Raw genomic sequence first — 26,042 nt, 5'->3', positions numbered from 1 at the left:
CGCTTCTGCAGCTGGGGCGGGGGCGGGAGGAGAGGGCAGAGGCTGAGCACCCAGGGCCTGAGACCCGGAAGCCTCCCTGAAATCGAGGAAAGCTGAGGGTGTGGGCTCGGTGGGCGGAGCCCAGAGCCCACACAGGCTGTGAGCACCTTGTGCCGCAGAGGCTGGGGCTCAGAACCCTGGGGTTGAGCTCCTCAGCGCACCGGTGGGGAGACCCTGACCAAGGCCCCGCACGTGGGCGGGGTGACAATGCAGAGGAAGAAGCCCTGAAGGCATCGGACAGCCCTAGGCCTCCCGTGGGCGTGTTGCAGTGGGCGTGGCCTCTGGTGCTCAAGGCCTCCGATGCAGGCCTTTCCGGTAGTTTTGAACTGCAGTGCCGAGTGCACCGGTGTTTGCCAGTCTGCCCTGATCTGGAAAGCCCTGTGCTCCGCCCCAGTGGTGGGCTTCCCAGCGCAGCGAGGCCCTGTGGGTGCCCCTCCCCCAGCCTCCACACTGGCCTACCCCCTGAGGGGACAGCTGGGACGCCCCGACTGCGGAGCTGTGAAGGTCCTGCTCTCACTCCCTGAGTCACTGGAGCTGCCGAGAGGACAAAACGGGCCCTTCACCTGTCCACTAAGGTGCTGGCTCAGCCAAGTGAGACTGCGTCCTCCCAGGGGACCAGGGCTGGTGATGGCGGTCACTTCTTAGGATCAAGGTGCCCGGAGCTGGGGTGCAGTTGGCTGTCGGCACCACCCTCTGCGGCACCTTGTCCTCTGCCCCCTGCTGTGATGTGGGGCCACCCCACAGGGTGGGGGGAAGGGAGCGTGCGCACGTGCTGAGGCCTCATGGCAGGTGCACTCCCCTGGCCAGTGCCTTGTGAGGAGCCTGTGCTTACGCTGTGTTTCACAGGGTGGCGTCATTCACCCAAGAGGCCAGAGCATCTGGCTTCTCTGGGAATCTCATCTGATGTCCCAGCCTCTGTTCCTCCATGGCCACCATGGCAGGAGCTGAGGGGCAGCTGCCCTTGAGGATGCCCCCGTTTGCCATGGACCACACACCCTTCCCCACCCTGCTGCTTCCCATTCCATCGCCTGCCTGGCTTCCCTGCCTCCTGAGTTTGTTTGTAGTTCCAGAGTTAGAGAGAGGGAGGGAGGGAGAGACTGAAGGTGGGGGTGGGGCCGTGTCTGTCCTGCACCTGTGGGGTCAGCCAGGCTCAGGGGGTTGGATGACCTTGCCCTCACTGTACACACAGGCATCAGGCAAGCTCACACCTGTGTTCTGCCACAAGCTGAGTGGCCTTAGTTGGGCGAGGTCCTTAACCGCTCAGTGCTCTAAAGCGAGGATAAAGACAGTGATGCCAGTGTTGCTGTGTGCGTTAAGTGATTTGCCACCTTGTGACGTGCTCATTTCAATGCCTGGCTTGGGGTAGGTGTTTCACACATAACTGGATAAGGAACAATGCCACGTGTAAACTCACTGCCCAGATAATAAAGCCAGAAGCTCAGGGGGTACGTTCACAACTTGCAGAAGGCAACAGACTTTTAAGCTATGAAGTTGATCAAAAAACTGCACACCCATAAATGAATGCATATACCCTACTTCCAGTTACATTTTAATTTGCTAAAACTGCATTTCAGTTTTGAAACCTTCGACGTCAACAGCTTTGAACAGTTTTGCATCAATTACGCTAATGAAAAGCTGCAACAGCAATTCAACCTGGTAAGTGACTCTTCTGCCTTCTCGTCCCTGTGTGTGCGTGAACGTGCAAAAACACTCCTCCCACTTCCAATTTCCTGATTATTAAAGGAGCAGCAGGCCGAGCATGGCGCCATCTTGTGGTGCTACTGTGGAACCGCACCCTCCCAGCTCCCCGCTCATCTCTTGAGCTGCCGGCCAACTTGGGGCTTGAGTTGATCACGCGCCACCCTTGCATGGAGTTTCCCGAAGGCTCTGCTTTCTTGGGAGCCTCTGCGTCTGTGCCCTTGCTGCTCTCTCGGCTTCGACCCTGGCGGAGTCCTGCTTGTTTTTTGAGATTCAGCTTCCCTGAGCACCGTTCCTGGTGCCTCCCTGTCCCTTCCTGGTTAGGAAGCCTTCCTGGGTGCTCGCCTGTATCACAGACCTGTGATAACATGGAATTATCACTGTTTGCATGGGGTTCTCCAAACAGACCTGGTCGCTGGGAAAGCCCAGCCTCGCCGCTTTTGGTGCACTCTGCCCAGTGCCTACTGCGACATGTGCGGCACTGAACAGTGCATACCTTGTGGGATCCAGGAATGAGTTTCTCCAGTGTTAACTTAGAACCTGGCACCTTCCTGATTCAGACCAGACAGGCCCTTTCCTGGGAACACACAAGAGTTGGATTCCAGTTTCTCCCCAGTGGGAAAATGTGTTTATTCGAAAACGTTGCTGTTGTATTAAACACAACTTTCACATCTCAGATAAATTCCCCCAATGCGGCAACTTTATTGGACCTCTCACAGTGCAAACGCCTTGTTCCCAACCCGAGATGGGTGAGGTTAGATGTGAGCTGGATATCGTCCTGTAGCAGCTGCGCCGGGAAAGCAGCCTCAGAGCGGCCATGACAGCTTCCTTCCTGCACGTGTGGCTGCATCTCTGCAAAGCCACGCGGAGCGCTAAGATGCTCTACGAACTCAGGTTCTCCCTCCCCGCTGCTTCCAGTCCATGAGCGAAGTGACACTTTGACAACCTGAGTCCCTCCAAGGAATGGCTACACCCTGGCTGAGGTCCAGCATCGAAACTTGTTCTCCCTGACAGCCCCTGCGGAGAACACAGCGGCCGTGGGCGAGAGCCTGGGCCTCCGCTCTCACGGAAGCGGGTTTGGATCTCCGCCTCACCTCCCTCTCCACGGACACCTCGGGCTCTGGGAGCCCCAGTCTCCCCATTTTAAAAAATGAGTCACTAGAATCCGGCAGATGCTGTTGGGAAGGGGTGACCAAACACCAGGTCCACCCAGTAAATCGCTTCCCTCTTCCATGCGTTGGAGTTAATCCAGGCATGGGGAGCGGAATTTCTCCCATTGCTCACTTCTGTTCCTTCAGCATTCACAAGGTTTCCTGGCAGTTTAGCCTTTGCTAACTGCAGCTGAGGGTTCTTCCCAGCACGGAATCAGCATGACTCACACGAGGCCACACTGCACCTGCTGGGGCTGCCCGCCCCCTGCACTCCAGGCCCTGTTCTTCCCCAAGGCACTCAGCCGGCTCCAGTTCAAAAGAACGCGAGGGAGACTCTGGACTGACAGCCTGCACCAGGGGCTGTAATTCTGTTCTTTTTCCTGCCCCGCCCTTCTTCTTCCCTGCCCCCCCCCCTTCTTTTTCCTCTTCTCTTCTGTTCAGGTCGCCTGTCGAAGTGCACACCCCTGGGGCCATCAAACACCTGTGCACACAACCTCAGGGGCACTCCCCACCCTCGAGGCCTGTACCCCTGGCTGCTGCCAGCCCTGCCTGGGTGTCAGGGGCTCAGCAGGACCAGGCTGAGAAGCAGACTCGCCCGTGCCCCTCTCAGCCTGCTCACCCTCGGTGCTCTTCATGGGTCAGCCACCACACTTGAGCCTGTGTCCGGAGTGTGACACTCATCCCATCCTCTTCCTCCTCCTCCGCCTCCTCCTCCTCCCCCTCCCCCTCCCCCTCCCAGATCCTCTCGCTTGCCTCCCATGGGCTGCTGACCACAAAGAGCGTGTGCTGAGCCTGCCTGCTCTCCAGGCCTCCAGCCTTGCCCTCTTCAATGGCACCCCGCCCCCAGTCTCACCCTCAGAGGGTCCTCGCTGCCCCTAGGAAAAGACCACAGGACCTGATGTCCCTGGAGGGGGCGCGAGGCTCCCGCGTGATCTCCCCTCTGTTGTTGGCTCTGGTCTCCTCCTGTCCCAGGGTGCATTGCTCAGCCACCTGTTGAGCTTCTGAGCTGTTCCCACTGGGCTGCTTCTGCAGGGGGCTGTTCTCCTTGCCTCTCCCCTGCCTGGCCGCCCGCCTGCCAAACTCTCCTCCTCCTCCAGAGGGAGCCTGAGCCACATCTTCCAGGAAGCCTCCCTGCTACCCTCACAGCCCAGCAAGTAGCAAAGGCCTCCAAGTTGGGTTCTCATCCTGGCCTGCAGCCAGCCCGGCTGCTCCAGCTCAAGTCTGGGCGTGTCCCCAAGCAGCACTGGGGCAGAGAGTGGGGAGCAAGGCAGGGCTCCGGGACCACGCTGGGTGTGCTAGGAGGTGGGGACCTACTCAGACCAGGGAGGGGGTGGCCTGTGCCCCAGGGTCCCTGTATCTCAGCCTGCACATATCACGGCCACCATTGCCGCAGGTTTTTCCAGACGCTTGCGTCCTGCTGTTCCGAAGCCCTTGGTAATACTGGCTCTTACTTTCTGTCTTGACTCAGCATGTCTTTAAGCTTGAACAAGAAGAGTATATGAAGGAAGATATCCCTTGGACTCTGATAGATTTTTATGACAATCAGCCAGTTATTGACCTGATTGAAGCAAAAATGGGCATTTTGGAGCTGCTGGATGAAGAATGCTTGGTAACTTTTTCAAATATTTGGGTTCTTTTTCAACTTCTAGAGCCTTGTTTATTGGAAAGGCAGAGTAAGAGAAGAGGAGACACACAGGGAGAGATCTTCCACCCTGTTTCACTCCTCAAATGCCCACCACAGCCAGGGCTGGGCCAGGCCGAATCCGGGAAACTAGAACTCCAGCTGGGTCTCCCACGTGGGTGGCAGGTGCCTCCCAGATACATTAGTAGCAGGGAGCTGGATCAGGAGCAGAGGTCAGCCTCGAACTAGACACCCTGATGTGGGCTGCAGCTTAACCTGCTGTGCTACAGTGCCTGCCCCACTTTTTGAAGCTTCTGAGTATTAACAGATGAGCGTTTTGTCAAGTGACTTTATGTTTAGAAGCCTCCTTAAGAAGTCTTGGTGGCGTTGCCCACTTGGTCGGCAGGAGCCTCAGAGGGCTGGGGACCCTCCCGCCGGGAGCACTGCCCCTGGGCAGCGCACACCACCTCTTAGCTCTTAGGTAAGACCCAGCAGGGAGATGGCCCTTAAGGCTGTCTCCAGGTGTGCGTAGGGGACCATGAAAACGGCAAGTGACTCCGCTCCAGCTGTTACTGAGTCATGGGCATTGATTTTCTTTACTTCCTGTTCTTGTGAGTCACCCAGGAGGTGCAGCTGAAAAGCCAGCATCCTGTGACTGGGGAGATGTCCCCGGGCACTTTCTCTGTGTCATTCCCCTCTGGGAGGGGTAACATTGTCTCAGGGCAGCCGGGCTGTGGCCCCAAGAACAAACAGCCCAGGAAGGTTTAAGGCGTGTCTTTTGATGCTCAATCGTGGAATTTCTCCCATTTCCCAATACTTATTTGTATAAAAATCATCGTAATGTTGAAAGCTTGTGGGTGATTTCTTCCTAGAATTCTCCATTCCATAGCTGTACTCACAGATTCGCCTTTCTGGGGTCACCTGTGTTTGATATAAGTTCAAAGACAGGTGTCCACGCCCAGCGTTCTGGAATGTTCTACAGGGGTAGGGGTGCAGAGATCAAAGGAGCCCCTAGGAAGTGTGTGTGTCCACTTCACCCGCAGGTGACCACTGTCACAGTGAGGTAGTGCAGGGGTCACTGAGACACCCTGGGTGCTGTCAGTCACAGGGTCGGGGCTGAGTGCAGTTGATGGTTTCACATTCACTAGAGTTCAGGGGCAAGTTTTGCAGCTGACTTAGTTGCAGAGGTAAGGCCTTAATTCAAGGGGGTGGTTAGGCAGGTAAACCAATGAAAATGGTTTTCCTGAAGGGGTGGGGTTGGAGGGCTACGCTCCAGTGCAAGGAAGAGTTATGTTCACAGAATGGAATGCGTGCTGTGTCTTCCTGACATAAAGTACTGCCTATCTTACAGAAGTAAAATTCTTCATTTTTTAAAAAGATTTATTTACTTGAAAGGCAGAGTTACAGAGAGGCAGAAGCAGAGAGAGAGAGATCTTTCATCCACTAGCTCACTCCCCAAATGGCCTCAATGGCCAGAGCTGGGAGGTCTGAAGCCAGGATCCTGGAGCTTCTTCGAGGTCTCCCATGTCAGTGCAGGGGCCTAAGCACTTGCCATCTTGCACTGCTTACCAAGGCACATTAGCAGAAAGCTGGATTAGAAGTGGAACAGCTGGGACTCATATGGGATGCCAGTGCTGCAGGCTGCGGCTTTACCTGCTATGCCTCAGCACCAGCCCCAAATTCTTCAGTGATTGTATGGACATGTCCATTTATCTAGAATGTTTTATTGTTCCTAAAGGACATTGATATGCCCGCTTAAAGGTCACTTATTATGTACAATTATTATTTGTTGACTACTTATTTTAAAATTACCCTAAGGATTGGTAGGATAAGGGACAGATATGCTTAGAGGAGGCCTCAGTCTAGAGCAGTTCCCTCCGAGGTGGCAGGTCACCTGCGTTTTGGAATTAGTGCTTTTGGTGGATGGTGTTTGGCTTAGCGGTTAAGACACCTGCATCCCATAATGGAGCGCCTGGGTTTGATACCTGCCTCTGACTCCTAACCAGACCCAAGGGGTCTCTGCCACCCATGGCCGAGACTAGGACTGACTTTCTGGATTGGGTTTTGGCCCCTGTGCAACCCCAGATGTTGCAGGTATTTGGAGAGTGAACCAATGGAAGGGAGAACACTCTCTCGCTCTCTCTCTCTGCCTCATACAAATGCATTTAAAAATTCTTGCTTTTCTATTTTTTAGTTCTCGTTTCTTACTTGCTATTTGGTGTGCTTTTCGTTCCCAGTTACCACATGGAACTGATGAAAACTGGCTTCAAAAGCTGTACAATAATTTTGTCAACAAGAACGCTCTGTTCGAAAAGCCTAGAATGTCGAACACATCCTTCATCATCCAGCACTTCGCTGATAAGGTACGGTGAGCGCGCCGAGCCACGCCGTCTGCCCGGAGCCGGAAGCGTCTCCAGGGGGCGGGCAGGCGGGAGCTCCACCACAGACAGCGTAGGCTTAGCCTGCAGGTCGGAGGCAGGAGCATGCGCGTGGCTGCCTCTGGGTGTCTGAGGATTCTTTTGTTTTAATGACAAAATACCCGAGTTCCAGTTGTGCTGCGCTAAAGGTGAGTGTTCGGCTGTGGGTCTCCTTCCCGACTTAGCGTTTCCTGTGAAGTCGTAAACCTCTTAGCAGTTAGTGTTTGCGATGCTACTGGGCTCATCAAGGCAGCGTGACTGTTCCTATGGTGAACGCTGTGTCTCTCCCGGAACTTTCCGTATGTTTTAGAACGGGGATGTATTTATTGTAATAACAGCATCAGTTAAGAGGATGGGTTTTCTAGGAAATACTTCTTTTCTTTTATATATGCCTTATGTGTTTACTAAACAAACACAGCTTTTATTAAAATAAATTGTTTTAAAAATCACATTATAGAAGAAACACAGAAAAATCGCCATGACTGCTTGCTGTCAAGGCACCGGCTCATCATCTTCTTCACCTCCTCCCCTCCGTCCACTCTCAGCTGAGCGTGGCTCTTGTGGCCTGCCCAGGGCCTGCCCAGGGCCTAGAGACCAGGAAGAGCTGTCACTCATCCATCGCAGAGACGAGTGCCCTTGTCAGATCTGCTGCTGCTGCCCCAGGTGGTGGCAGCGGCCTAGAGAGCTGTGATCCCCCTGTAGGCTCGAGGCACACTATTAAATGAGATAGAACTGAATACTTAGAGCTTCCCAGAGGAGCTATAGAAAAGGTACCCGTGGAATGACTGGTGCTGTCGAAGTACGCGCACCAGTAGTTGTCTTTTAGAATGTCAGGGTTCTGGTCTCATAGGGAAAAGGAAGAAAAGACCAGATTCCACCAGTAAACATGTGGGGTCTGTCTAGTTCCAGGGTCTGTATGTTGAATTATCTCACCTGCTACTTCCAAGAAGCCCCCCCTTAAAAGAACAAGCAGCGTTGTGGATGGACGATGGGTGGGCGGGAGTACGCCTCGTGCTGTAGCTTGCAGGAGCTTCTCCACCAAGGTGACCCCAGGAACGGGGTCATCTTGAGGACAAGGCAGCTGTGCTTGGGGGTGGCGACCCCACCCACCGCCCCTCCCTCCCAGAGTCCCCAGCTGCAGCCGCGTGCCAGGGCCCCCCGGCCAGGGCAGCTCTAGAGTTGCCCCACCTTCCCTGTCGACACCGCTGGCTCTCACCACCATTCTAGAAGACTGTACCAGTGTCCACACATTCCCTCCACCGGGAGTGCCTACACACAGCCAGGGCTCCCGGTTCTTACCCACTAGCAAGGACACCCTACCCATCGGGGGGAGCAAAGTGAGCCCAGATGCCAGCACCCACAAAAGCCTGTTTGCTCATAGCCAGTTTTTTAAAATGAACTTTCTCACAAGTTTTTTTAACTTGTGAAAATGCCCATCCCGTATTAAAGCCCACAACCCCAAGACATGCCCTGTGGGGATCTGGACGTGAGCGGCCACCCTGGAAGGACTCTGGGAGCCTCACTGATCGGAGAGGCTTGCAACTCTCCAAGTTCTAAGTGAGACTCAGGCAGGCCAAGCACCTGCCCTGACCCCAACTCCGAGGGTTCAGTGGCCCTTGAAAGCCCGGCGGCCAGCTGGCCAGTTCTTCTTTCCTTTCTACCATGTTAATGCTGGCCTAGGAACACAATTTCCTTCTTCCTGGTGGCTTCCAAGGCAAATTGGGTGCCGTGAGCCAGCTCTTTGTTGTCACCGCACACGTTGCAAGGCACAGCGGGTTACCTGGGGCCAGAGGGAACCCACAGGCCAAGGCAGGGTGGCCCGTGGCTAGCGAGACTCCAGGCAGGGGAGAGCCTGGCTCTGTGTCGGCAGAGCCGTCCCCAGCTTTCTGAGCTCACGTATTGTGAGCTTACTGTGGAAAACACAAGGGAATCTTTTGGGGTGAGATTGCCTTCATAGCCTCTTTATTCCCCTTTCTTTCCAAGCAGTTAAATGTAGACGTTGTCTGCTGTGGCCTCTCTCTCTGCCCAGGTGGAGTATAAATGTGAAGGTTTCCTGGAGAAGAACAGAGACACCGTCTACGACATGCTCGTTGAAGTCCTGAGAGCCAGCAAGGTTGGTGAGGCCTGGGGGGTGTCTGCTGTTACTCATGACGTCACTGACGGTGACATGGATCGGCATGTGTCACAGAGAAGAGTAACAAGCGTGCGTGTGCACACCAGAGTGTGGCAAATGGTCCGGGCACTGGCAGGGTGCAGCTCAGAGTCCAAAAAGTAAGCATTTGGGGGCTGGCACTGGGGCATAGTGGGTAAAGCTGCTGCCAACATCCCATATGGGTGCCGGTTTGAGTCCCTGCTGCTCCACTTCCAATCAAGCTCCCTGCAAATGGCCTGGGAAAAGCAGCGAGGGATGGTCCAAGTGCTTGGGCCTCTGCACGCACGTGGGAGATGTAGAAGCAGCTCCTGGCTCCTGGCTTCAGCCTGGCCCAGCCCTGGCCATTGCAGCCATTTGGAGAGTGAACCAGTGTGTGGAAGACCTCTCTCTGTAATTCTAACTTTCATATAAATAAATAAATAATCTTAAAAAGGCATTTTAGGTGAAGCTTGCGCCAGCGCTGGCAGACACTACAGCAGTGGTCGGTTCCCTCTGGGACACACCAGGATGACTGCCTGCCTGGAGCTCCACCCTTGGAGGCAGGGAGTGAGGTCCAAGCCCTGGAATGTCTGAAAGGACATTTCTGATGCCCACTGGAGGTGGACAGCTGCTGCCCAGCACCGCGGTGCTGTGGGTCGGGGTCAGGGCGGGGCTGCTCGAGGTGACATCACAGACATCACACTCCCTTGAGTGGGGAGAGCGCAGGGCATGAGCGGTCCCATTTCAGGATGGTACAAGTTAGAATGCTCTTAGTCTTCATTGATAGCTTAAAAGTCAAGATGGGTGGGAAGCCAGAGGACATGAGGAAGAGCGCGCTGGGCCGGCCCGGTTTCCTGCAGCCCAGAATTGTGGGAACTGATGGGTGCCGTGCTCCGTGGAAAGCTCCAGTTCTAGAGCTCCATGCCTGGCTGCTCCGCGCACTGTGCCGCCCGCGTGGCTCTCAGCAGGGGAGGCTCTGGTGGCCTACGCGGTTTCCTTCCTGTCCTCTTTAGTGACGTTTCCCAAAGCAGAACACTCAGATAATGGAAGTCATAGCTTTCTATTAAAAACACAAGCTCGTTAAAAAAAAAAAAAAAAAGGCATTTTAGAATTGAGATGACAATAGGTTTCTTTCTCTTTTTTTTTAAGATTTATTTACTTGAAAATCAGAGTCAGAGAGAGAGAGAGAGAGAGAGAGAGAGAGAGAAGTCTTCCATGCGCTGGTTCACTACCCAATTGGCTGTAATGGCCGGAGTTGCGTTGACCCAAAGCCAGGACCCTGGAGCTTCTTCTGGGCCTCCCATGTGGGTGCAGGGGCCCAAGGACTTGGGCCATCTTCCACTGCTTTCCCAGGCCATAGCAGAGAGCTGGATCAGAAGTGGAGCAGCAGAGTCTTGAACCAGCGCCCATATGGGCTGCCAATACACCACAGTGCCAGCCTGGCAATATGTTTCTAGCATCTGGAAACCTTGTAAATCACTTTACACAAAACCAGAGATCAAATATGCAAATGACAGGGGGAAGGGCCAGATAACATAACCAATGGGGGTGGGGGGTGGAAATCACAATTCATGTTTTGTTCATTCATTACCACATATTTATATAGCTGCTACCTGTGCCAGGTACTGACCTAAATTCTGGTTCACCAGCAGTGAACCAGGCTGGTTCTGGTTCCTGGCCTCATGGAGCTCACATCCTAGAGTGAGAGATGTGTGAGGAATCCCACCCCGCAACAAATAACCCAGGGAGTGAGGGGTGTAGGAGTGGGGCTGCTGCTGTAGCTACGTAAGGTTCTGGAGCACTCGGCCCTATGTGATGGATGGTGTCACCAAAAGACTCACTAAGGCTTTCTCTTTGCCACCTCAAGCATTCCACTATTAAAAGATTAAACATGTTCGGCCGGCGCCGCAGCTCACTAGGCTAATCCTCTGCCTGCGGCGCCGGCATCCCGGGTTCTAGTCCCAGTTGGGGCGCTGGATTCTGTCCCGGTTGCCCCTCTTCCAGGCCAGCTCTCTGCTGTGGCCCGGGAGTGCAGTGGAGGATGGCCCAAGTGCTTGGGCCCTGCACCCCATGGGAGACCGGGAGGAAGCACCTGGCTCCTGGCTTCGGATCAGCGCAGCGGGGGCTGTAGTGGCCATTAGGGGAGTGAACCAACAGAAGGAAGACCTTCCTCTCTCTCTCTCTCTCACTGTCTATAACTCTCTGTCTGTCTCTCTCTAACTCTGCCTGTCAAATAAATAAATAAAAAGATTAACCATGTTCATACATAACCTTCGTTTTTGCGATGATTTTGTTACTACATTTGTTTCCCCTCTTTTAAGAGATCCCAGTTCTTTGCTGATGTGCAGGCTTTTTGACAATTTCCCAGATGAGCCTGGGCACTTGGCACTAATGATCACAAATAAAGCCCAGGCCATGACCACTGCAGTTATTAAATCCTACTCACGATAGGGTGTTTATCCTCCATGTGGCCTGCCTCTTCTCTACATAAGTGGCTGACTTGATTCGTTCATTATTCACTCAGCCCCATGCTTACCCTGGCGTCCATTGTGGAAAGTGAAGGCAGAACCTGCCAAATCTGACGGTCTCCACCGAGTGCACCTGCCAATGGAGATGGGAATTTCAGATTCATTCATTCCCCAGGGCATGCAGGGTGTATTAGGGAGGGTTCTGCCAGGAAGGACACTACCAATGTCTGCTTTAAAAGAACAGAATATGAGATTCACTCTGAGAGAAGAGATTTCAAAAAATAAATGGGGCGAGGCAGAAAGCATAAGGCACCTCAAAGAGGTACACATCAAAGGCGAAGAGAATCCAGCGCAGCTGGGCGTCACTTGTGTTGGGCCACCAGGGAAGGTACAGTGAAGGGGGTGGGACTGGAAACTCTGAACAGAACCCTGATTGACAAGTAGGGGTTGGGTCTGCAGGGACGGGAATGTGGGTGGGAAGGCGGAGAGATAGAGTGGGAGCCCAGGCTCCCCATGGGAGTTGTAGTGTTTCTGCTCCCCATAGACAGGCGTCCCCGGAGGGGTCCTCTCTGTTCCCATTCCTGGGAAAGACGCCGTGGCTCATCCCTAGTGAAGATGACCTTCCTGTGTGAGAGCTGGCGGGAGAGGGTGGCTGGGGCAGTCGCTTTAGCCACTACTGGCTTGGATGGGCTGTTGTGAGCGTTTGTCTGGTTCATACCAGCTGAGGACTGTGGGCACTGAGGTCTTCTTCATCCCCTCCAGTTTCATCTCTGTGCCAACTTTTTCCAAGAAGATCCGGTTCCTCCTTCCCCATTTGGTGCAATGATCACAGTTAAATCCGCAAAGCAAGTCGTCAAGGCCAACAGCAAGCATTTCCGGACCACGGTCGGGAGCAAGGTACAGCCAAGGTGTCCAAGGGCGAGGGTGCCGGGGGCCAGGCCAGTCCCCGAGGACTCACAGGCCAGGCCTAGACATGGACACTGAGCCGCTTCCAACCCAACAGACGCACAGATGAGGGCAGCTCCTGGTCGTCTCCCTCAGCCTTCAAGGCAGCACACACTGAGCAAACTGGCCCCTGCCCAGCACCGCGATTTACCACATTCCGAGCTCTCTGGGAGTGGTGGACAGAGCAGTGTTCTGTCCAGAGCAATAGGACGTGCTAATGAGCACCGTCATGGGCTGAAGCTTCTCCTAGTGGGTGTTTGTGGGGAAGTCAGCCTTTCTTCTTGCTGTGCTGGGCTCCCTTTGCCTTGACCTCAGCACTGAGTCATCTCCGAGCGATGCTGATCTCTGGCCCTGTTTCCCAGTTCCGCAGCTCTCTGTACTTGCTGATGGAGACCCTCAATGCCACGACCCCTCACTATGTCCGCTGCATCAAGCCAAATGACGAGAAGTTGCCATTTGAGTGAGTGTCCTTGCACGACATTGAGCAAGAACGCTGCGGCAGCAACCTCTGTGTGGAGCTGGAGAACTCGCTGAGAGTTGTCTTGAAGTCTATTGGGTTTCTGGGTTTCTTTTTTTTTTGGCTCGTAATTGGAACTTATTCAACACTCTCCCAAACAAAAACATAGTATGCATACTTTGCAAGTACACATAGAACATGGACCAATATAGACCATATGCCAGGCCAGAAAAGAATTCTCAATAGGTTTATAAGTATCAAACTCATTAAAACTTATGTTTTCTGACCACAACAAATTGAATTAGGAATCAATGGTATGAAGCCATCTGGAAAATTTCAACAATTCAAAAGAATCCTGTCCTTTAAGTAAAGCGTTAGCACAACCCCTCTGGCTAAGCCGCCTCATCCGCAGGGTAAGCCTAGGAAGAAGAGTCTACAACTAAAAATCACTCAACTGATGAAGCCAGACCATTTACTTGAATATAAGAGTTTGTGTGAGTTTGTAGAAGAAAGGCTGGAGAGGGTTAGAGATTTGTCCTCACATGTGGTGGCGTTTGACTCTGGACTGAACATTGGTGCCCGCTGGGGCATAAACTGTGATGACTATGGCTGAGAGTCACCAGCAGGGTCAGACCTAAGCTGGAGAGCCACCTCTTGGGTGTTTTGTAAAGGAAATTAAAGCACCGAGTGGGCTCTTGTGTCAAAGAACCCCAAAGCCCAGGTCCTCTGACACTGTATGCAGCAGGCCAACCACTGACGCCTCAGCCAGGGGAGAAAGTAGGCGCTGAATTGCAGCACGCAGGCAGGGAGTCAGGGCAGCCATCGCTCAGTTCACAGACTCAGGTTAGAGGTGGTGAAGCTCACAAGTCAGGGTGGAGCAGTGCATGATTAATTTGTGTTCAGGTCTCTGGTCTGTCCACAGCACTCAAGGCTCCTCTTTGGTCAGTGATAGGAGGCCAGCAGGTTCTTCTGAAGAGGCCGTGATGATACAGTGGGCTCTGCTCTGTCTGGGGTCTCTGGGTAGATTGGTTATTATTTTGTGTGATCAGGGTCTGGGGTTCCAGGGAAGTTTCTCAAAAGAGTCTAGATGTAGGTGTTAACTCTAGAGGGGATCATTGAATTCTGAGTTAATCGAGTGACCTGGGGTCTTATGGAGTTGGCTGATCCTTGCACCTCCTATAACTTAGTGAGCCTAACTTTACTTTGTAAGGAGTTGACTTGAATCATCAAAGTGAAGCTAGAGAAACTGCAAGCTAAGAGAGAAAGAGGGGGCCTGAGGAAGTCTACATCAAAGGCCTTCGCACTGGGGCTGTTTCCCTTGGGCCAGACGAGCTTACACATTTCTTTCCATTGACTGTCCTTGGGAGGTGCCCCCAAGGCCATCTCCACCACCAGGCCCTCTCCCTGTCACTTTCCGCATATCCCTACTCCAGAGGCACTGCCTTCCCTGGACGCTCACCAGCTGTTGATGCACCTGCTGAGTGCTTGGCGTAGGGAGCACAGGGTGGGCTCCTGCCATACATGGCAGCTCACAGCCCGGGCAGCTGCACTCCACCTGCTTCTGGGCATATTTGTCAATTACGATGTCTTAGCGCATCACAAAACCGTCTCCTTTAAGGTTCGACTCAAAACGAATTGTGCAGCAGCTGCGAGCTTGTGGCGTTCTGGAAACAATTCGCATCAGTGCGCAGAGCTACCCTTCCAGGTATGTTGTTGGTCCTTGTTTTTTGGAGGAAAAAGGCCTGGCTTTAGTCTGTGCTGAGAACTGAGGGTGTGCCCGCCGTGTTTTTGGTCACACACTTCTGGTTTCCATAAGGTGCCCCCAAGCTTCCTCTGATGGTCCTGTGGGAAGACCAGAGAGGGGGAGACATGGGCTGTGTGGGGGACAGAGGTCATCATCACCCCATCATTCTATCTCAGCTGCACGTTATGGTCCCCAGTGTGCTGGGAAAGGGAGCTGAGGGCAAGGAAGAGGCTGATTGTTGGGCTCGGGTATGATAAAAGCAGTCCGGGAGCAGGTAGGTGGTGAGGGTGGCCTTGGTGGTGTCCAGGGTGTGGGAGTCTTAAAGGTCAATGCCATCATCACCAGAACAGACCCCATCCCTCCCCCCACAGCAACAGCAGCAACTGCTGTGTCCACAGATACAGGGAGCTTCCTGGCTAGCGCACCCGGCTTAGACCCCGCTTCGGTTTTCCAGGTGGACATACATCGAGTTCTACAGCCGCTACGGCGTTCTCATGACCAAGCGGGAGCTCTGCTTCAGTGACAAGAAGGAGGTGTGCAAGGTGGTTCTGCACAGGCTCATCCAGGTCAGTCTCCCTCGCTGCTGGCATCACAGGCTCTTCCCAACAAGCACAGCTCCCAAGTGTGTGTGTTCATCTTCACCTCCCAGTCATGAGTGCCTAAGAAGAGAATGCGCCCCAGGCGTGCATATGTAAAGGAGAGGGTAGCAGACAAGCTCTCCGGAGTGTGAGCTCCTGACAGCGGGAGTCTCCTGTAGCCACCCACATGTGAACCCCAGTGTCCCCCAGGGTTCTCCTGTCCCTGTCCTTCTCCCACAGTCTAATCCAGTCTTCTGTGGACCTGGTTTATAGGATGTTAGCCAAGTAAGTTCCAGACGTGAACCCAGTGAGGATGTAGATTACCGCCAAAGTGATGAGTCACGGTGAAGAAGTTACAATGGCCAACAAAAGTGACGAGTCATGGTAGGAAAGTCATGACGGCCAGTCAGAAGGACAGTGAATGGAACCCAAGACGAAGACAGAATTTTTCCAGGTTCTACTGTCAAGTCAAAGCACGGGAGAGGCCCAAGTTCTCCAGCTGAGAGCACTGAGAACACAGACATCCCTTTTACAGCTGGCTCCTCACCCTAAGTTGCAGTTCCTCCTCCAAAATGCTTCAGATAACTCTGCGAATAAATTTCTAGACCATGATCAGAATTTCCTGCTTCATGTCGAAAGTTTCTGAGGCCTTTGGCTCTGTCAGTGTCTTTTGAAAATATTACGGAAAATCAGAAAAGCTCTATTTCTGATGACTTCATCTTTGTCCTGCAGGATTCCAATCAGTACCAGTTTGGGAAGACCAAAATTTTCTTCAGGGCAGGGCAGGTGGCTTATTTAGAGAAACTCCGGCTGGATAAACTGAGGCAGAGCTGCGTGGTGATCCAAAAGCACATGCGAGGCTGGCTCCAGAGGAAGAAGTTCCTGCGCGAGCGCCGGGCTGCCCTGACGATCCAGAAGTACTTCCGGGGTCAGCAGACCGTGAGGTCAGTGGGACAGGAGGGCTGGACTTGCTGCACGGTGCCAGGGCGAGGGTGTCGGTAAGGAGGTAAGGACGAGGGACCTTTTTTTTTTAGGCACAGCTTTTTATTTTTTATTTTTTTCTGTTTTGTTTTTAAGTCAGTAAAAGAAACTGGGTGCTAGAAGCTGCCGTGGTCTAAGGAGCAGCAAGTTTGTGCATTCTTCGTTTGTTTGTTTAAATATGTTTAAGTGATCACACTGCTGGCAGACCTCATGTGCATGAAATTCTGCACCATACATACTAATTGTAGTAAAGTTATTTACCCACCATCGGGGGTGGAGGGAATTGCTCTGGAAGATAATTTTCATTGGAATATAACCAAACTTCGTTAAGTGGATTGTGACAACATTATAAATGATATGAAAAATAACATTTTTTAAATATTTATTTTTATTCATTTGAAAGAATTACAGAGAAGGGTAGAGACAGAGAGAAAGGTCTTCTATCTGCTGTTCACTCCCCAATTGGCCACGGTGGCTGGAGCTGCACCGATCTGAAGCCAGGGGCCAGGAGCTTCTTCCGGGTCTCCCACGTGGGTGCAGGGACCCAAGGCCTTGGGCCATCTTCTACTGCTTTCCCAGGCCATAGCAGAGAGTTGGATGAGAAGTGGAGCAGCCGGGACTAGAACCAGCGCCCATATGGGATGCCGGTGCTTCAGGCCAGGGCTTTAACTTGCTGCACCACAGCACTGCTGGCCCCTGAAAAAAAAAATAACATTTGACCATCAACTTAAGAAAATAGTTTGCCTATACAAATTTTTGTACTTTTTAAAAAGGCGATATAATCTACTTTCATATGGTCCTCAGAATTAAAGCATGATGAACAGGAAGGAAAGGAAAAGAATACAACTGAGTGCTAAGGCAAAATATCTTGCCAGAAGTAATGAAGGTAGGCCAGCGCCGCGGCTCAATAGGCTAATCCTCCACCTGTGGCGCCGGCACCCTGGGTTCTAGTCCCGGTCGGGGATTCTGTCCTGGTTGCTCCTCTTCCAATCCAGCTCTCTGCTGTGGCCTGGGAAGGCAGTGGAGGATGTCCCAAGTGCTTGGGTCCTGCACCCACATGGGAGACCAGGAAGAAGCACCTGGCTCCTGGCTTCAGATTGGCACAGCACGCTGGCTGTAGCGGCCATTTTGGGGGTGAACCAATGGAAAAGGAAGACATTTCTCTCTGTCTCTCTCTCTCACTAACTCTGCCTGTCAAAAAAATTTTTTTTAAAAAATGAAGGTAGAGTATACACTAGATATCAAGTGCAGAATTTCACAGGGCCAACAAGCTAACAGTCTATTTTTCACTTACACAGGCGAAGTGGATTTTGCAATTACCAGTTGTGTTAAATGCACCACATAAAGCTCCTAAAATTGATACTATAAGGCACCACCAAGTTTTCCAGGCTGCAATTGTGCATAATTTTAAAATGGTTTTCTTAAATTTATTTATTTTTTAAAACATAACTGGTGTACTAGCTCAATAGAATAAGTATTCCAGATTTGGGGAGGGATGAAGAGGGAGATACTCAGAAGCCTTCACCGAACCCCCCAACTTGATCATTGTGGATTAAGGGTGTGCTTTGCGCATGTGGTTAGTCAGTGACACCAGTCTGATGGATCTTCCTTTCTGCACCAAACCAAGACAAGGGGCCTTGGTGCCACTCCTGGAGCACAGGCGTGGGAGGAGCAGCCCCTGTGGGGGACAGGAGCCTCTTGAGGCGAGGAGGGTGCCGCCCTCGGGAAGGTGATGCTGACTCTGCCTGGGGTCCCCGTGGGGCAGAGCTGTTGCATAGGACCCTGAGAGGACGAAGCCCAGGTCAGGGTGGTGCTACAGAGGGTCAGCGTTCCCAGCGAGACCAGGGCGAGGGTCCCTCCCCCACGAGAGCTGAAAATGTCTGATGCAAATGGAATCCCAGCAGAGCCCCTGAGTAAAGACATGGGGACTAGCTACAGGGCCTCCTGCCTGCAGCAGTGTGGGGCAGACTCAGCAGAGGGGGGCCATGGCAGGATCCCAGAGACCCCCTGGGTGAGGGGAGGGCAGCTCAGCAGCCACCCTGACCTCGCTGTCCTTGGGGATCCTGAGAGGCGGTCATCCTGTGACTTTCTGTGGCTTTGCTGCGCCCACTGAAGGGCCTGGCACGGTGCGTTCCCAGAGGTTGCACTGCACGGGCCCACAGGCAGGCAACCTTCCCACCTACACCGGGTGTTTCTGAACGGCTGCCCCAGCCCTGCCTCGGGTACCCAGGGCAGCTGAGAAGGCAGGTGTTGACAGGTCAGCCTGCAGCTCTGAGCCTGGTCTTCCACAGTTTGGGGCCCACCTTCCAGCGACATCTGGGCTGGCACACTTCATACGGTCAGGCTTGTTGCCTGCGCCATGCTCCCGGGTTCAGTGGATAACAGCAGTCTGCAGGGCAGGAAGCTGCAGCTATCTTCTACACCAGCCCCACACTGCTCTCCATTCGGAATCAGCCAGATCTCATCATTCTACTCCTGCTGGCCTCTTGCTAGTGCTCTACTCATTCCATCGGTGCCTGCCCTGGCCTAGGCCTCCACTGCGGTCTGCCTGACTCTCTCCAGCGTGGTCCTCCACTTCTGCCTTTCTCTCCAGTCCCCAGATTCAGGGCCTGGTGGAGCTACTGCTCTGCCCCTGCCTTTTGTGCTCCAGTGGCCCCTGTTTCCTACAGAAGAGCGGTCCTCTGGGCCTTCACCTGCATCCACAGGCATCAGTGTGTTCATAAGAGTGGGAGCTCCATGAGGGCGGGACCATAGTTGTTGGCCTCCCCCAGGACCTAACGCAGTGGCCATCACAGAGTAGGTGTTCTCAGTAAATAAATGAAAACTTATTCGAGAGGCAGAGCAACAGAGCAAGGGGGAGTGGGGAGACAGACAGACAACAGAGCGATACCCCTTCTGCTGGTTTACTTCCCAGATGCCCGCAGTGGCTGGAACTGGGCCAGGCCAAAGGAAGGAGCCAGAACTCAATCTCAGTCTCTCACATGGGTGGCAGAGCCTCCGCCTGCTCCCTGAGGGTCTGCATTGCTGGGAAGCTGCAGTCAGGAGCCACACCCAGGCATCACACTCAGCTGCTCTGATATGGAATGCAGGCACCGTAACCAATGGCCGATGCCGGCCCCAGTTCATATGCTTCTAAAATAGGAGAATCCCCACTGTTTTTCTACCTTTATTGACTTAATTACCTCCAGGTATCCTATATTCTAGCAATTCCAAATCCCCTTTTTTCATTTTAAAAAAATTTTATTTCTTTATTACTTATTTGAAAGGCAGAGCAATACAGAAAGAGACAGAGACAGAGAGGAAGAGATATCTTCCATCTGCTGGGTCACTCCCCAAGTACCCACAACAGCTGAGGTTGGTCCAGGCTGAAGCCAGGAGCCTAGAGCTGTATCCGGGTCTCCCACATACACAGCAGGAATGCAAGTACTTGAGCAAACACTCGCTGCTTTGCAGGGTATGCATTAGGAGGAAGCTGGATGTGAAGTGGAGCAGGGACTCAGACCCGGGCAATTCGCTATGGGAGATGGGTGTCCAAGCAAGCTCATGGCCACTGTGCCAGACAGCCGCTACCAAATTCCCGTCATCTGAAAATCTCCAGCACTGCTGGGCCCCCGCGCCGTGTCCCATGCTGGTGCTTTCGCTGTCTACAGAAATGCTGCTTTCCATCAGGGCCGGCTCACACGCCAGCTCTTCCCAAGCAGAACGACTGTGCTTGTCCTGTGTTCTCGCTTACAGATCTAGCTAGCAGCTATTTTATTTTTCCTCTTTCTTAGCCATTTGTGAACCTGTCTGCTCTGTGACACCGTAAACTTCACTTGGCAGGAACTTTATCTTTTCCACCAGTTTTTTTTTTTTTTAAGATTTTATTTATTTATTTGAGAGGTAGAGTTACAGACAGTGAGAGGGAGACACAGAGAGAGAGGTCTTCCATCCACTGGTTCACTCCCCAAATGACTGCAATGGCTGGAGCTGAGCCAATCTGAAGCCAGGAACCAGGAGCTTCTTCTAGGTCTCCTACATGGGTGCAGGGGCCCAAGCGCTTAGACCATCTTCTACTGCCTTCCCAGGCCACAGCAGAGAGCTGGATTGGAAGAGGAGCAGCTGGGACTAGAACCAGCGTCCATATGGGATACTGGCGCCGCAGGCAGAAGATTAACCTACTGCACCACAGCACTGGCCCCCCAACCAGTTCTTTAGACAAGGATCCACAAGCTTTTTCTGGGGCTGAATGGATAATAATTTCTTGAGGCTTTGGGGCTTCCAGTTCTGTTGCAAATATTCAGATTTGTCATTGCCTCGTCCAGTGAAAGCAGCCTTGGAGAAATATGTAAATAACATGTATGGCTGTGTTGTGGTCAAACCTGACAATGACAGGGGACATTGGATTTGGCCATCAGGCATGGCTTACATGCTCCAACCAGCATGATTTCTTGAATGAATGAAATGAATGAATGAGCAAGTACAGTGCCAGTGCACAGTGTCTTTTGTCACACTCACTGAGGGCGCATGAGGGAAGGGGGCGGATCCACCTACATAGGAAGCCTGTGAAAGTTCCCAGGTGCTCCAGATGGATCCATGTTCAGATCTGGGCAGAGGGGAGAGGTCACCAGGGACAGGCCTGGGCTAGGCATTAGGTAAATACTTCACGTGTGGCGGAGCTTGACATGGGAGCATCGCTTACGGGAAGTCGCTGCTCTGCGAACTCCCAGTCCCTCTACATTCTTTTTTTCTCTTTAAACCAAGGAAAGCGATCACTGCCGCAGCCTTAAAAGAAGCGTGGGCAGCCATCGTCATTCAGAAGCACTGCCGAGGGTACCTGGTTCGCAACCTGTACCAGCTGATCCGCGTGGCCGCCATCACCATCCAGGCCTACACGCGCGGATTCCTGGCGAGGAGGAGGTATCGCCAGGTACCGCAGGGACCGCGTACTTCCTCCAGACGGGTTTTCCAGGACGCTTGCTAGTTTCCATCAGCAGTGGTGCGGTCGCTTTTCTGGGTGCAGACCTGGCCGAGGAGCAGGGAGTTCTGGCAGGAGAGGGTCTGTTCAGATGTCTCTCAGCCTGGGGCCAGGGGCCTCCGAGGGTGGATGCCAAGGGTGCCTACGTTACACTGGGGACTCCTCTGGTCATTGCATCTTCCAGCACGGGCAGGGTTGGTGCAAACCACAGTGGAGAGGCAATTTACATTTCCCAAAATCTTGTTCTGAAGATGCTGGAGGAACACAAGGCCGTGATCCTGCAGAAGTACGCACGGGCGTGGCTCGCCAGACGCAGGTTCCAGAACATCCGCCGATTTGTGCTCAACATTCAGCTCACCTACAGGGTCCAGCGTTTGCAGAAAAAGCTGGAGGATCAGGTAGGGGTTCATCGCGCATCCGTCATTTCTGCTTTCCCTAGCGTAGGTTGATTTTGTTCTGGACAAGTTCTTTAGCTATGCTGTGAAGACTTAGGCCTGTGGTAAGAGGTTCAAACAGTTTGGAAGGACCACCCAAGCTAGAAAGCAGAGCCACATCGTGCAGGGTCCGGGGCCATCACAGTGGCAATGGCATGGCAACACGAGTGTCTGAGGGGACATGTGCACCATGGCAGCGACCAGGGCCCGCTGCGAGTCCGGATGCTGCCCAAGCCCTGCTTTAGGTCTTCGCCTGCTGGGCGACTTCGGCAGTAGAAATCGATCATCTCGGCATCCTGGAGGTGAGACGTCCAGGATCAAGATGTAGGCAGGGTTGGTTTCTTCCCAAGGCCGCCCGCTCGGCTGGTGGACACCGTCTTCTCCCTGTGTCTGTTTGTGATCTCCCCTCTGTGTTCTCCAAGCCATCGGCTGTTCTGAGGACAGTCCCCCCACAGGGGGCGCTACCCCAAGGGCTGCCTTAAAATATCCTGAGGTTCCAGGGTTACGACTTCAACGTAGGAACTTTGGGAGGGACACGACTCGGCCTGGAACACTTGGGTTGTCCCGGAACCCCAGTATTACACGGGTCCCAGGCCAAAAGAGCCACAGCTCAGCAGGACAGTGGCCTACCAGGGCTACCTCCCTGCCTTCACTGTGGTGAGCAGGCTAATAGATGCCAGCACCGCTGGAAACCTGGTGGGCGTGAACCACCCTCCGCCAGGTACCCGGTCCAAGTCTGGGTGCAGCGCATGGAGCAGCTTCTTGGTTTTGGGTCGACCTCTAACTGTCTGAGGTTCCTTTGCTCTAGAACAAAGAGAACCACGGGCTGGTGGAGAAGCTGACCAGCCTGGCTGCTCTCCGGGTCACGGACACGGAAAAGATTCAGAAGCTCGAAACAGACCTGGAAAGAGCGGCCGCCCACAGGAGGAATTACGAGGAGAAGGGGAAGAGATACAAGGACGCTGTGGAAGAGGTCAGCGCTGGTTTGTGAACAAGGAAATGCGCGGGACCCTGGGTGAGACGGGCGTGGCAAGTGGAATTCTGCAGAGCCAATCAGAGCAGCCAGCCGCTGACCTGTATTAAGAAGGGAGCCTGCCCTGTGCGGGGAGGGAGAGCAGAGGGCTAGGGTCCAGGGGAAGAGGAGAGGTACAGCACAGGTGCTCTCTTCCCGTCAAGATTTGCAGATGCTGGAAGGCCCGAAGAGCCCTGGCTGATGGCTCCCCTCTCTTACAGGATGACTTCGGTCCCCTGTCACTTGCCCACTGGGTCTGTGCCCTGGGAGCACCCTCCTCCAACAGCAGTTGGGGGTGTAGTGGAAAGAGCAGTAGACATCAAATTAGTTGTTCTGGGTTCAACTCTTGCCATTGCTGCTGTCTGGCTGAACAGCTTGGGTCCACTCTCTCACCCTCTCTGAGCCTTAGTCTCCTCAAACATAAATGGGAATGACAAAAAGGGGCTGGCAGAGCTGTTCTGAGGCTAAAACTGTCCGATGAAATCGTGATCTCTGTTAGCCCTCACTTTGTAAAGTCCTACAGCACTCAGGGTCGGCAGCCTGGAGCCCCAGAGGGCATCCCTCCACCCTCCCTGGGACCCTGGGGCTTGGGTGCACCGGCTCTGCTGTTGCTAGCGTTGCCAGCAATGGCTGGTATCAACAGTGAGCACCATGGGGCCCCTACTGCCAGCCCAGTAGACACTTTACCTAGGAAAGATGAATTAATAGAGATTCTGCTAAGACCACATATCTGTCCTGAGCCATAGCAGTCTCAGAGTGTGACTCCACATTGTATCATAAAGCAAGTAATTGTGTCGTTTTAGGTATGTCAATCCTCCCGGCTGTTGAGACTCTCAAGCGAGGGACTGGCGTTTCCTTGATGTTGGGAAGCCCTTGGATTTAGTTGTTTCTCTTTGGTCTCAGCCATAGCACGGCCAGGTTGGGAACAGCACCTGCTCTGAAGCCACTGGGAGCCCTCGCACATGCAACCAAGTGCAGCGTCTTGCAGTGGGCTGGAGCCTGCTGTGACCTGTGGATGGGACTGGGAAACAAATGCGAATTTAAGAATATACAGCTTTCGCCGACAACAGCAATGGTGATAAAACGTGAAGCCAGGTTTTCAAACTTTTTTTTTTTTTTCCTTCTCTTTGCTAGAAACTGGCCAAGCTTGAGAAGCGTAACTCAGAGCTGGAGCTACAGAAAGAGCAGCTGCAGCTGAAGCTTCGGGAGAAGACTGAAGAGTTGAAGGGTAAAGCCCCCCACGGCCAATAAGCCTGGCGTTCAGTTCAGAGTGGGGCGGGGCCCCGTGTGAGAATCAGGGTGTGGAGTGCACACTCATTCGTGCAAGCAGCAAAAATAGCTGAATTGAACTTGTCTAAATGACTCCCTGCCGACTCCAGCTTTTGTTGGCTAGTGTGGGAATCCCTGCCTGTGCCCCCGAGGCTTCCGGCCCCTTTACAAAGCACGGACGGTCCCAGAGCTTTCGCATCAGGAAACGTCAGTGTGTCTGCGTGGGCATGGGTGAGAGGGAGGCGTGGGGGCGGCAGGGTGGTTCCGACATCTGTATTTCCTTAAACTCCTGTGCCAAGACGGCCAGAGGCCCTGAGCGGCGCTGGGACGGCGCAGAGGCAGCGGAATGCTGCAGTGGTGTTTATGGACTTGCAGAACTAAGTGGTAGTCCTGGGGCTGCAGGAGGGGCCGACCTTGAAACCAGTGGGGATCCCTTTCCTTTGGGGGTGTGGGGAAGCTCCCCTGAGCCTCACTCTGTCGGCCTGTAGCTTTCCAGCTCAAAATAAGAACACTTGCAAAATGCCGGAAAAGGGGACAGACAGTGGCTCTTGGTGGGATAGCGTAATCCGTGGTCCTGGGTCCTCTTATCCAGGGTTCTTTCCTTGAGCTCCATCATGGGGGCAGCAGGGGCCCAAGGGCCAGGCCTGGGGACCGCCCCTGTGGCTCAGGTCCAGCAAGTGGTGGACGCCGTAGGACCCAGGGCTGCACAGGGCCTGGAAGGAGCATGTGTTAGTGAGGAGGGAGTAAGCACCCCGAGCCCAGCTCCACAGAGCGGGAGAAGCCATCGAGATGCCCTCCCGTGGGCCTGTGTGCCCCTCCCTGCCTCTCCAGGAAGAGACCAGGAAAGCGTTGGTGATGACCGGAGATCCAGAGTAAACCTTGAACCTGAGTGAGGGAAGGGCTTGCCCATCCTCCACCCTCTTTGTTACAATACGCTCCTCTTGGGTGGTCGTTTTTGGTTTTTTTCCCTCCTGATTTCTTCAGGTAGAATTTCTCACAAGAACATTAAATTCTCAGAGGTGTAACCTGAAAATATATACTTGATACCACTGGCGTGTTTAGGTGGGTAATGTTACATCCTCTTCTGCAAAGCACTTGACAACTTTAAACCCTGTGTGGATGAAGCTGCTTCTCGTGGGGGTCTCCCTACCCGTGGCAAACCCTCTTCTGTGAACAGCCCCACCCTCGACCTGCCCTCGTGACCTGTGACCCTGCAATGTTGGTGTTGCCTCTTCTCGACTTCGCCTTAACCTGAGGCCCCTGCCCTTGGGAAGAAAGTTGCTACTGAGCAGCTTCTTCAGCCCTTCTGTAAATGGCCCGCAATGACAGGAGCCAGAATTGAAGCAATGCTGTGGGGGATTCACCCCTGAAGTTGTGTGAAATATGCTGGCTTCTGGGGTTTAAGGTTTACGCGTTTTCCCTGGGGTTTTCTGGTTTACTTGCCACATTCTGACGCAGTCCGTTTGATTCAGCCGTGTCGGGTGCTGCATTAGACAAACTGTTAAACTGTTGGCTCTTTTTTAAACCAAGTCATTTGGAGAATCACTGGCGCCACTTGCTCGCTGTGCTCCCCTCTGGGCTGCGGCTCAGAGGTGAGACAGAGCTCAGGATGAGTTGTCAGCTGAGTGCAGATAGGAATGTCATGCTTTGATGGGCTGCGTCCGCCATTGCCCCAGATACCCTGTGGTGCAGCCGTGGGATGCTCTGAACACTAGTGATTGTTTCCTGGTTGTCTACTGGCCCTTGACCTACCGACTTGGTGACTGAGACACTCCTGTTTCACTGTCACAGCTGCTTTTGTTGTTGTTATTTCCTTTTCTCCAAATGAAGACAGAAACTTTATTATTATTATTATTATTATCATTACTATTATTATTATTTAAGATTTACTTATTTATTTAAAAGCATTACAGAGAGCCAGAGACAGGGAGATCATCCATCCACTGGTTCACTCCCCAAATGGCTGCAACAGCAGAGCTGGGCCAGTCCGAAGCCAGGAGACAGGAGCTTCCTCCTGTTCTCCCACGTGGGTGCGGGGGCCCAAGGAAGCTGCTTCTCCCAAGCGCATTAGCAGGGAGCCGGATGGGAAGTAGAGCAGCCAGGATTCAAACCAGTGCCCTTATGGGATGCTGGCACTGCA

General features: G+C 53.3%; 1 protein-coding gene across 2 annotated transcripts in view; it reads left to right on the top strand.

Annotated features, from left to right (window-relative positions):
- Positions 1 to 26,042, top strand: part of MYO5C (myosin VC) — a 96,685-nt gene that overhangs the window by 36,247 nt on the left and 34,396 nt on the right. For both annotated transcript variants that reach the window (XM_008268992.5, XM_089309467.1), the window contains 13 exons: positions 1,614 to 1,695; positions 4,357 to 4,497; positions 6,747 to 6,872; positions 8,956 to 9,039; positions 12,288 to 12,422; positions 12,833 to 12,930; positions 14,546 to 14,632; positions 15,126 to 15,237; positions 15,982 to 16,193; positions 20,974 to 21,139; positions 21,439 to 21,585; positions 22,430 to 22,594; positions 23,768 to 23,861. In XM_008268992.5, coding sequence (XP_008267214.4) covers positions 1,614 to 1,695; positions 4,357 to 4,497; positions 6,747 to 6,872; positions 8,956 to 9,039; positions 12,288 to 12,422; positions 12,833 to 12,930; positions 14,546 to 14,632; positions 15,126 to 15,237; positions 15,982 to 16,193; positions 20,974 to 21,139; positions 21,439 to 21,585; positions 22,430 to 22,594; positions 23,768 to 23,861 — 1,649 coding nt within the window. The remainder of the gene's footprint in view (positions 1 to 1,613; positions 1,696 to 4,356; positions 4,498 to 6,746; positions 6,873 to 8,955; positions 9,040 to 12,287; positions 12,423 to 12,832; positions 12,931 to 14,545; positions 14,633 to 15,125; positions 15,238 to 15,981; positions 16,194 to 20,973; positions 21,140 to 21,438; positions 21,586 to 22,429; positions 22,595 to 23,767; positions 23,862 to 26,042) is intronic.

The sequence above is a fragment of the Oryctolagus cuniculus genome, chromosome 12 (assembly GCF_051225735.1).
Source record: "Oryctolagus cuniculus isolate XC-2025 breed Fujian yellow rabbit chromosome 12, ASM5122573v1, whole genome shotgun sequence".
NCBI classification, from domain to species: domain Eukaryota; kingdom Metazoa; phylum Chordata; class Mammalia; order Lagomorpha; family Leporidae; genus Oryctolagus; species Oryctolagus cuniculus.
This window is presented reverse-complemented; position numbering and strand designations above follow the sequence as displayed.